The sequence below is a fragment of the Xyrauchen texanus genome, chromosome 8, assembly GCF_025860055.1.
Source record: "Xyrauchen texanus isolate HMW12.3.18 chromosome 8, RBS_HiC_50CHRs, whole genome shotgun sequence".
NCBI lineage: Eukaryota > Metazoa > Chordata > Actinopteri > Cypriniformes > Catostomidae > Xyrauchen > Xyrauchen texanus.
In genome coordinates, this window is record NC_068283.1 from 43,561,238 (window position 1) to 43,573,473 (window position 12,236).

At 37.1% G+C, this 12,236-nt stretch overlaps 1 protein-coding gene across 1 annotated transcript; it reads left to right on the forward strand.

Annotated features, from left to right (window-relative positions):
- On the forward strand, positions 1-9,147 carry LOC127648186 (junctional adhesion molecule-like). The gene is made up of 8 exons (XM_052132767.1): positions 1-22; positions 337-681; positions 762-1,118; positions 2,967-3,065; positions 8,264-8,350; positions 8,518-8,610; positions 8,794-8,868; positions 8,996-9,147. Exons 1-8 carry the CDS (start codon positions 1-3, stop codon positions 9,145-9,147), a joined length of 1,230 nt encoding a protein of 409 aa, XP_051988727.1.
- The last annotated feature ends 3,089 nt before the right edge of the window (positions 9,148-12,236 follow it).

Below are 12,236 nucleotides of genomic sequence, written 5' to 3' on the forward strand. Positions count from 1 at the left end.
ATGGCTGAGCTGAAGCTGTTCTGTAAGGGAGAATGGTCCAAAATTCCTTCTGAACATTGTGCGGGTCTAATCCGCAGCTACCGGAAACGCTTGGTTGAGGTTATTTGCTGCCAAAGGAGGATCAGCCAGTTATTAAATCTAAGGGTTCACTTACTTTTTTCCACAACACTGCAAATGTTTAATGGGATGTGTTCAATAAAGACGTGAAAGAATATAAATCGAGTGTGTTGAGAGATAATGTGATCTCATCTTCATCAAAGTGATATGATGTATCACAGTATAAAACAATAATGGCTTCATGATGATTATTAAATTAAGTGTTTTTACATTTTTTAGGCATTACAGTGAAAGGTCTCTCTGATCCTTTGGTTGTTCCTCTGGGAGGTTCAGTGGTTTTGCCTTGTTATGTCGACAAACCCTTAAGAATGGAGGATCTGGAGGTGGAATGGAGAAGATCAGACTCAGAGACTCTGATTCATCTGTATCAAGATGGTGAGAGTCGACCAGAGGTCCAGCAGCAGGATTATCATGATAGAGCTCATTTCTTTACTGACCAGATTCAACATGGAAACTTCTCCCTCCTGTTGAACAATGTGACAGCTGAAGATGAGGGAAAGTACAGATGTAAAGTTTTCAGTGGGCAGGATTCTGGTGAAACTGTGGTCGAAATAAAACATGTTGGTAAGAATCTCGTTGAGGTGCATATTAACATTGAATAATAAAATTGTACGCTGTATATTTGCAACTGTTCCTTTTTTCAGAGCGTTTGATAGTCTCGGGATCAGATCACTCCATATCTGCTTATCGCGGTGAAGACGTCACTCTGAACTGCTCTGTGGACTCTCACATCACACCTGAAGAGATTGAAGAGCTTTCATGGAAGAAAACAGATAAAGATGGAGATACTCTGGTCCTGCTCTACCAAAACAATGAACCTTTACCCGAATCATCACATGAGCAATACATAGACAGAGTTGAGTTCTTCACTGATGAAATCTCCAAAGGAAACTTCTCTCTCAGACTGAAGAGTGTCAGAACTGAAGATAAAGGAGTTTATATGTGTCAAGTGTTTGCTGGAGGAGTTTCAGCCAACACAACTGTAGAACTGGAACAACTGGGTGAGTCAGAGATAAATAAGAAAAACACATAAATGCAATAATTGAAGTTTAAACTGATATATGAGTTTTATACAGTTTAGTTGTTTAGTTGCATGTAAATTGAATTAGCATTATAAATGTGACAGTAACAGTTTGATCTTGTTCATTAACTGCTTCAGTTCTTCAGAAACTCTTTCAAAGTGAAGTCTGAATATTTACTCCTGTTTGTGGACAAAAAGCACCTCAGTCACCTCTAATGTGGGATAGTCCTGCTTTAGGGATATGTGTGCGTGCGTGTGTGTGTGTGTGTGTGTGTGTGTGTGTGGGTCAGTATTTTGTTTCTATTAATATTGCAGGTTTGGCACTTTACATAAATACTTTTGGCCGTGTGCATTTACAGATGTGTCAAACCCATTTTAAGTCGATGTCTTTAACACAGGCTGATTTTGTATTTGTTAAATATTTCTGGGGCTTATAACTTTATACCACTGTAAAAACCAATAAAACAAAAGAGAACACAAAGAACTGATTAAATGAAATAAAACTGAGACCCAGTTGCAAGAAACACTTTTAGTAAAGAAAACTCTGTGACAAAACACAATCATAATTAAGAGTTTTATTGTAAGGGATTACTTGTAACTGGTTCCCTTTAGATTACAATTACATATATTAATCAAACATGGACTCACTTCTCTTGGCTGAATAACTTTAAAAAACGATCTAAAGCTTATAAAAGAAACTGTTTGACTAATTGTAATTACAAACTTGCTTCTCATACTCACATGAGCTGCTCTTGGTAATAATCATTACTGGAAATGAGACGTGCACTAACACATCGTTGTTGTTTCCTGTCAGGTGACATTTATGGGTACCACTTCATGTTTGTGTTCGCTAACATTAGTTACATAAAGTTAACATGAACTAACAATGAACAATACTTTTATGTTCATGTTAATATTAATTCCAACATATAGTAATAATACTGTACATGCACACAATTCAAAGTTATATATGTTAACATTAGTCAATGCATCATGAACTAACAATGAACAATTTATGTGTTTATAAATGAACATTAGATTAATAAATGCTGTATATTTGTTCAGTATTAGTTCATGATATCTAAAGCATTAACTAATGTTAACAAATAGAAACTTATTGTGAATTGTTATCTATTAATATGGAGCATAAGGTCGTGTTATAAGTGCTTTATTACTACATTACTACTACTCTTACGGTTTCTGTTATATCTGTGTATCAGAAACAGGGACAGTATGGATAGTATATCATTGTGAACACGGCCATAGATGAACAAGCGATGCCTGAATTCATACAGAAATACAGAAATACAGATAATTTAGAAGACAGAGAACAAAAACAATGCTGGACATTTACTATACTATAATACTCACATAGGGTGCCAAACTAATGTTAACAAATAGTTTTTAATGGCACTTGTAATTCCACATTTGATCATTTAATCACCATCATGTTGTTCCAAACCTGTATGACTTTCTTTAGTTGGTGATACACTAAATGTGTTCTCTGTCACTGTTGATGCATCTTCCACCCTCACATTAAAAGTGAATGGTGACTGAGATTTACATTCTGCTCTGCTTCTCTGTTTTGCACATATTTCCCAAATGAATCACTTGCTGGCAGCTTTAAACACAACTGGATCTGTCACTCAAGTGTACAAGCAGATTTCCAGTTTTACAATCAAGTGCTCACTGTGTGAATACTGAAGTATGGACACTAAATGTTTGAGTGTGTTGTTCATTATTACTTCTGGTGGAAATTACATTTGAAAGGCAAAACTCATGAAGAGAAACACAAAATCTGTGGTGTTAACTGATATTTGTGTTTCAGGTTTGTCTGTTTTACACATAATGGTGTTGATTCTCTGTATCACTGCTGCTGGAGCTGCACTTGTGCTCTGTTTAATCTACTTCACATCACAGAAAAAAGGTTTGTTCAAGAAGGATTTTCACATGTGCTGTAAATAAAGACCATCTGGAGCTGTAAAAATACAATATAATCAGTTGAATTTAGTCTCCATTTCTCTGTACACAGTGTAACAGTTTTTACTAAATATTTTATCATGTAAAATTGCCTTTTCTCTTGTCTTAGAAATTATTTCACATTAGAAAATGTATAATCTTTCAGGGTTCATTGTGAAATATGTTAGTATTCATCCTCCGGGACGTCCAGTTAGTATTCATTCTCCGGGACGTTCAGTGGTTCTGCCCTGTTTCATTGATCCTCGTTTACTGAAGAAAGATCTGAAGGTGGAATGGAGAAGATCAGGAGATAAATCAGATTTAGTTTGTCAGTATCCAGATAATAAGAGTCGACCAGAGGACCAGCAGCAGGATTATCATGATAGAGCTCATTTCTTTACTGACCAGATTCAACATGGAAACTTCTCCCTCCTGTTGAACAATGTGACAGCTGAAGATGAAGGAGAATACAGATGCACCGGTTACAGCAAAGGGGATATTGTGTTTTCCGGCAGTGCAACGTTCAATATAATCGATGGTAAATAGTCTTGATTAATGCTTTTGTATAATTGTATTATTTTTTTTTATATAATATTACATTTGTGTTTTGTCGAGTGAGTTTGTTTAATTTCAGTTATTACGGTCATAAACTCCACTGAGGTGTTTCTACATTAACTAGTCCAATTCTTCAGTCAAAGAACAGTGTGAACATGTATTTGTGCTGCATCACTTGTGCTGTTACAGAGATCTAGATGTGTTATTTATACGAGTGTCTGTATGAGATAAACAGAAATATGTCTCATATCATCAATGAAGAGGACAGACACGTCAGACTCATACAGTGAAACTGACAAACTGAATATCAACAATGTGTTTGTCAGTTTAATGCAGGATGATCATCATCATATGACTCATATTTAGTGAGGATAACAACATTTATTAAATCTGTTAAATCCAAAGACAAAATGAATTGTGTTTCTAGAACAAATAGTTCAGAAGGGAAAAGGAAGTGTCAGATGTTGCAGTGATTGTGTTCATGGACTCGCAGCTTCACTCTTTTTATCTATAAAGTCAAAAGCCCATAAACCGATTTATTTGACAGTTATTATAAGAACATCTTGAACTGTTGACAGCACTGAAGACTTTGAGAAATCACTGAACTTTCCAGAATTCCAGTGCTACAAAGACATTCAACTGAAATAATAAATAAAAATACTTTATTGAGTTTGTGTTTCATCTCTTAACACAGTTCTGCATGTTAATCTTGTGTTTTTCCTCAATTATTTTATGTACAAAACATTCTTCACTTTATTTGCCTGTAAACAAAAACATTTTATAAATTTCACAGTTTAAATAATTTGTTTTTTCAGATTCATTTGCCGTGGTTGAACACACTTGTGAACTGGTTGTTCCTCTGGGACGTTCAGTGGTTTTGCACTGCTTAGTTGGTGAACCCTTACCAATGGAGGATCTGAAGGTGGAATGGAGAAAATCAGACTCGGACTCGGATGTTGAATCTGGTTCTGGTTCAGAGACTCTGGTTCATCTGTATCAAGATGGTGAGAGTCGGCCAGAGGTCCAGCATCAGGATTATCATGATAGAGCTCATTTCTTTACTGACCAGATTCAACATGGAAACTTCTCCCTCCTGTTGATCAATGTGACAGCTGAAGATGAGGGAAAGTACAGATGTAAAGTTTTCAGTGGGCAGGATTGTGTGTTTTTCGTCAGCACAGTTTTGGTACCGAGACTACTTGGTAAGTCAACAATATGAAAAATCCTTTGTATCCTCAATCAACACAATAGTTTGATTTAGTTTTGTCTAATATTGCAGCATATTTTCCCCAATTACTAAGAAACATTTCCTGAAACCCGTAACACATTTAAAACTATAACCATAAAGAAGTTCAAACTCAATAGAATTTTTTTGTAATCTAATTTAAGCTGCTTGAATGTAAATTCAGGTTAAATATCCTGTAAATTAAGCGCAATCGTAATCGTAATGCCAATTACACAGAAAATAATTTAGACTCGTCCCTCAATTATAAACTCTAAAATGGAAGAAACAAGGCAAATTAAAGTCCATCCATCTATCTTCAACAACTATCACGAGTTGGTTGAGGCAGCTGCTCATGCAGGGGCCCCAAGCTTCGCTATCGAGCCACATTAACTGTGTTCTGACATGGGGACCTCAAGCTCCCAGGCCAGTGTGGAGATGTAATCTCTCGCCTAATCCTGGTCTTCCAGGCCTCCTCCCAGCTGGACGGTCTGAACACCTCCCTAGGTGACCAGAGGCATTCTTACCAGATGCCCAAACCACTCAACAGACTCCTAGCACTGGACGGAGCAGCAGCTTACTCGAGCTCCTCACCCAATCAAATAATTCACATGTTTAATTGAATTAATATTGTTTGTGTGCCTTTCAAAATACAGCTTCATTTCTGAATTAAACCCTCTTTAGTACCTGCCCTGTTTACTTCCATTTCAAGTGTCTTACTGTAAATGCAATTTGTGCTGTTTAAATAATAATAAATAAATAAAAAATAAAGAGCTACAAATCAAGATTATTTTCTGTGATAATTGTTATACACCCCAATTCGGAAAAATTTTGTACAGTATGATAATAAAAACAAAAATGTTGCAATCATGTGATTTGAAATGACATTTTCAAAAAACAATGAAATTCACAAAGAAAAGTATATATAATATAATCTGGTTTCAATATAGCAAAGTGTGAATATAATTTACAAATCACTAATTTTTGTTTTGATTAATATGTTTCATACTGTCCCAACTTTTTCAGAATTGGGGTATTTAACATAATTCTGAATAAAGAGCAACAAGTCAAGATTATTTTCTGTGATAATTTATATTATCAATATAATGCTGAGCTGGAATATTTCTAATGGATCACAAAGCATCAAAAACACAATTACACACTATGAGATTTATTTTTATTACAATGAAAGAGATTTTTCAGACCAAACTCGAAACATTTCCATCTACGAGTTTGAGAGATGCTTTTATCCAAAGTGACTTTGAGTGCATAGAAGAAATACATTTATATCAGTGTATCAAATACAGGAATAAGAGTAATGTTGTGTTGTAATGTGAAATTACATTAATTCTGTATCAGTCTTGTGTGTCCGGTCAGATAATCTCATCTATATCACAGATCATGTGACAGAACTGCAGTTAATGTTCAGACAGACATGAGGAGCTTCTGTGTGTCTTTATCAACTTCAGACAAGTTCATGTTCTCACAATCCACTTCCATTAGCTGGAGAAGTTCTTCTGCTTCTTTTATAGAGAAGAACATGATCATCTAAAGTAGCAAAGATCTCATCAGACACAAATATTCCTGTTGGCCTTCCTCTCCCTCCTCTTCCTCATCCACATTCTTGTGGACCAACGACTGGCTGACGACCTGAATGTGTTTTACTGCAGATTCAAACAGCCCAATCTCACACCCCACACGCACTCGGACCTTCACTACACACACATCAACACCTCCTGCAACCTGCACTCAAGATCTGTGAAGATGATGTGTGCCGTGTCTTTAGGAAGCAAAAGACGAAGAAGGCTTCAGGCCCAGATGGCGTCTCACCAGCGTGCCTTCGATCCTGTGCTAACCAACTGGCCCCCATCTTCACTCAGATCTTCAATAGATCACTGGAGCAGTGTGAAGTCCCATGCTGCTTCAAATGCTCAATTATTATCCCTGTCCCAAAGAAACCAAAAAACACAGGACTTAATGACTAGAGACCTGTCGCCCTGACATCTGTGGTCATGAAGTAATTTGAGAGACTGGTGTTGACCCACCTGAAGGACATCACTGGACCCTTTCTAGATCCCCTTCAATTTACTTATCGAGCAAACAGGTCTGTGGATGATGTAGTCAACATGGGATTGCATCATGTCCTGCAACATCTGGACAGACCGGGGACATATGCAAGGATCCTTTTTGTGGACTTCAGCTCAGCTTTCAACACCATCATCCCAGCTATTCTCCAGACTAAGTTAAACCAACGCCCTGTTCCCACATCTGTCTGTCAGTGGATTACCAGCTTTCTGACGGACAGGCAGCAGCTTGTGAGACAGGGGAAATTCACTTCTAGCACATGTACGATCAGCTCTGGTGCTCCCCAGGGATGTGTGCTCTCCCCACTACTCTTCTCCCTCTACATCAATGACTGCACCACCAAGGACCCCTCTGTCAAGCTCCTGAAGTTTGCAGACGACACCCCTGTCATCGGCCTCATCCGAGATGATGATGAATCTGAATACAGAAAGGATCCGTCAGGCACAAGAACAGTTTTTCCCTCAGACTATCCATCTCATAAACAGTTAAAGCCGCTCCACTGAGCAATAATTATGTGAAATACACAGTTTAATTTATTTATATTATCTAACAAATCCTCTTCTGCCATTACATACAAAGGGGGAAAAATATTATTATCTATGTCTTGTTGCTGTTGTTGTATTGTTTGTGCACTGGAAGCTTCTGTCACCAAGACAAATTCCTTGTGTGTGTAATCATACTTGGCAATAAATCTGATTCTGATTGTACTTGTATTCTAACTCTCATGTGATGCTTTGAGCTCTCTGTAGATCTGTTTCCTGACTCATACCTCAAAACACCACAGTAATCAAATTCTAGCCATAAATACTATGTTGGGAAATGTATATTTTACAGAGAGAGTCCAGACAGATGATCCAGAATATTTAGGACATTTTTGACATTTGATGTTTCTTCACATCCAAACTTATAATTTTTCCCAATAAACACTTTTCTTAAAATGAGACTCCAATGCTGTCAACACAAACAGTTTATTCAGGAATGATGATGTTAGTGAATATGAGATGTGAAGATTTCAATGGTTCTGTAGGTAAATACATTGTTGTCTTTATAAATCTCACAGTGTGTGATGAGAGATTATATATCTGTGTGTTTGAAGTGAAATTAATAATCAAGAGTTTGATTTTATTTGAAGAGGTTTGTATAGTTGAGTTTGAACAGCTAAACATGAGCTCTGCTAGTGTACAAATACCCATGATGCATCTGGATGATCGGCTATTTTACTGATAATCACAACAGAGGAAGATTTTATTCATATTATTAAAGGCTGTAATCAAGTAATTTATTTCTTTTAAACTCTATTCTAGATTCAGTCCTCCGTCTTCATGTGTTTCTGGCCTTCTGTCCAAATATCATCATGTTTTGTGCTTTTGTCCTCTGGGGTGTTTCTGAAGGTGAGTGTTTCTAATCATTTAATCGCTGTATTTATTCATTTCACATCTCTGTTCAGTTATTTAACAAGTTATCTGAAGCTTTTTATAAAGTTGTGTAATTTCATACTAGTTCTTTTGAAGACTTTTGTATTTGTCATTTTCATGATGAATGTGTGTTTGTGTTTCAGGATCTGTGAATGAGACAGTCTTGTGTTGTGTTCTTTATTTACTGAGACCTCTAATGTTGCTCTGGGCCAATCCAGATATTAAAGTCTTCACAGGTTTGATTCATTTCTGATGATTGAGTTTATTAAAGGAGATCAAATATCAATCATAATATCAACATGTTCAGACTTCACATCATCACTCTGTTAATCATTTATTTCATAATATTGTCACTGTTGTTTTGCATTTCTGTGTTTTTATGATAATGTGTAACGATTGTGTTTCTTCTTTTTTTACAGGGAAAATTTACACATTTATTAATGATTGGAGTTATGATTCAGAATATTTTATATTCTCAACTGTTGTTTATTCAGGTAAACACATTTAAGTGTCACTCTACAGAGTTTATCATGAACACAATAATGCAGATAATCATTGTTAGTTTTCTAGTAAACTCGACGTGTTTCTCTGTTGCTCGTGATGTTTCTTCACTCGTCTTAGTCACTTCATCAGTTGTTGAACTGATGCTGGAGATTCGACGGCATCTTCATCACACACAATCACGTCACACGATCTGTTCATTGTTTGTGAGATCACAGATTGGGGTGAAACTGTCGTGTCTGTGTTGTGATTTCTGCTCGTACAGCAGCTGATTGGTTTGATGATGTTCACATTATATAATGTTGCTCTGCTTTTGAGAGTCCTCGTCCCGGGATGTGTGTGTGTTGTAGTTCTGGTACTCCAGCTGCACGGGGAATGACAGTGTTTGTTTGTTCTGCTGTCTCTCTTTATTCATCAGTGTGCTGTCTCTCTTTATTCATCAGTGTGCTGTCTCTCTTTATTCATCATTGTGCTGTCTCTCTTTATTCATCAGTGTGCTGTCTCTCTTTATTCATCATTGTGCTGTCTCTGTGGGACGTTATTGTGATTTTAATAAAAGCCGGTGTGGTAATCCTCAGGCCATCAGATCTCACTGCTCCTGTCTTATATTCCTCTAGTCTCATCTTCCTCTGTTCAGTGATGAAGACTTCTGGTGACCTGTAGTTTGTGTGACAGCAGATGATGGGAGTCAAACAGCTGGTTGTCCATTAGATCTTCCCTTCTGGACCTGATGTACATGTTTATGTTGTTGATGTTTTATAAACAGTCTCTTCAGGGTTTTTAATCTTCAGGATTTATCCACATATCTGAACCGATGTTGCTGTTTTAACATCTGCTGAATGACGTCATTGAACAGAAGTTTAGAGCTCACAGATGCAACATATCAAATGCTCTGAAGTTTATTGTTGAATCGATGCACAGCCGACAGAAAACATGATGTGCACTGATTGTCATGACAACGGCAAAGTGTAAGATGGCTTTATTACACCAGCATGTTTTAGTGTGACTTAATGCATCTTTACACAGAATTTGAAAGTGTCACAAAGTTTCTTAAACTCGTCAGTGTACAAACAGCATCATTTAAAGCTCTTAAACTCGGCACATGCACTCGTCCGCTGTTCATTATTATCCACGAACACTTTGATGAAACTCTTCTGGTCAGTTTTGTGTGTTTCTTCTTGTGTTTGTGCAGAATTGCAGTTGATTGTTTCGTTTTTAAGAGGTCATGAAAGATATTTAATTTAGGTGGCATGAGTGTCGACACATCAACAGGAATCACGGGTGAATATTTTACAATTAGTTGAAATGTTGTTGCTCTGCAGAGTTTTGTTGTAACTGGGAAAGTGCAGATAATGTCACAGTTTATTAGTGGTGCTTGCCAAAGGCAAGGCATCACTATTGTTCTCTTGCATACTTATTATTCCTCTTCTTCTTCTTATTATTATTCCACACAAAGTTTGAGAGGTGTCAAATCGTGCGGCTCATTGAGGAGAGGTGCGCTGTATCTTTTCTAAGTGATCGGGTGTACGATGTTCGCACAGCGGACGAAAAAGCGGCCAAAAAAGTCCCATTGACTTAACATTGCAGAATGTTCAGAAATTTAAATCCCAACTGACGTTTTCATACACACAGACAAAAAGGGCCTGACAGCCCTGCGTCTCTCCCTCTCTCTCTCCCTCTATATTATCAAGCAGCCAATAAGTAATGACCTAAAATCTTCATAGCCACACCCTAAAACATGCTAAAAATGTGCTAGCAACATGTTAACACATGGTAGCATCATGCTAACACATGTTAGCATCGCCTAGCGAAGTGCTAAAACATGCTAAAAACATGCTAGCATTATGCTAACACATTTTAGCATCACCTAGCGAAGTGCTAAAACATGCTATAAACGTGCTAGCATCATGCTAACAAATGCTAGCATCGCCTAGCGAGGTCTTAAAACATGCTAAAAATGTGTTAGCATCATGCTAACACACGTTAGCATTGCCTAACCAAGTGTTAAAACATGCTAAAATTGTGATAGCATCATACAAACACATGCTAGCATCGCCTAGCAAAGTTCTAAAACATGCTAATATTGTGCTAGCATCATGCTAACACATGCTAGCATCGCCTAGCGAGGTCTTAAAACATGCTAAAAACATGCTAGCATCATGCTAAAACACGTTAGCATTGCCTAACCCAGTGCTAAAACATGCTAAATTGTGTTAGCATTATGCTAACACTTGCTAGCATCGCCTAGCGAAGTGCTAAAACATGCTAAAAATGTGCTAACATCATGCTAACACATGTTAGCAACTCCTAGCGAAGTGTTAAAACATTCTAAAAACTTGCTAGCATCATGCTAACACATGCTAGCATCGCCTAGCGAAGTGTTAAAACATGCTAAAAACATGCTAGCATTATGCTAACACATTTTAGCATCGCCTAGCGAAGTGCTAAAACATGCTAAAAACGTGCTAGCATCATGCTAACAAATGCTAGCATCGCCTAGCGAGGTCTTAAAACATGCTAAAAATGTTTTAGCATCATGCTAACACACGTTAGTATTGCCTAACCAAGTGTTAAAACATGCTAAAATTGTGATAGCATCATGCTAACACATGTTAGCAACTCCTAGCGAAGTGTTAAAACATTCTAAAAACTTGCTAGCATCATGCTAACACATGCTAGCATCGCCTAGCGAGGTCTTAAAACATGCTACAAATGTGCTAGCATCATGTTAACACACGTTAGCTTTACCTAACCCAGTGCTAAAACATGCTAAATTGTGCTAGCATCATGCTAACACAAACATAACACCTACATGCCACCATCATGAAAAACACATGCTAGCAACATTCTATGACCATTATTTTAATGCTTAGCAACAAGTTAGAAAATTCTATTTGACGAGTTTTGCTACGGCAAGCACCACTCACATTTTCTTCAGGAAATGTACCTATCTAGTTGTTCTTGTTCTTGTTTGTATTTATGCTTGTTCAGTGAACTCTTCTGTCCCGTTGAATGTGTTGAAGATAAATCTGGATGTGTTAAACTTCTGTTACAGTATATTGATGGTGAAGTGGAAATATTCAGTCAGAAGTTGTGTCTGAACTCTGTTATTCATGAGCGGGAAAGTAAAGATGGACTTGAGATCTTGAACAACAGAGAAACTAAAATAACTGGATTACATTCTTATATGAGTCTTCACAGATAATTCACATTAACAGCTGAATGAATATTGTGTCTGTCACAGATTAATATCACTAAAACAACATCATGACATCCTTTAATGTGTAATGTTCAATGATTAATATATAATGTATCATGACAGATCCATCATGTGTCCAGCGCTGAATCTCTGTGTGTTTAT

Coding starts and splice junctions, on each gene's coding strand:
- LOC127648186 (XM_052132767.1), top strand. CDS start 1: ATGGCTGAGCTGAAGCTGTTCT. Junction 23..336: donor GGCTGAGCTGAAGCTGTTCT/GTAAGGGAGAAT, acceptor TACATTTTTTAG/GCATTACAGTGAAAGGTCTC. Junction 1,119..2,966: donor TGTAGAACTGGAACAACTGG/GTGAGTCAGAGA, acceptor TTTGTGTTTCAG/GTTTGTCTGTTTTACACATA.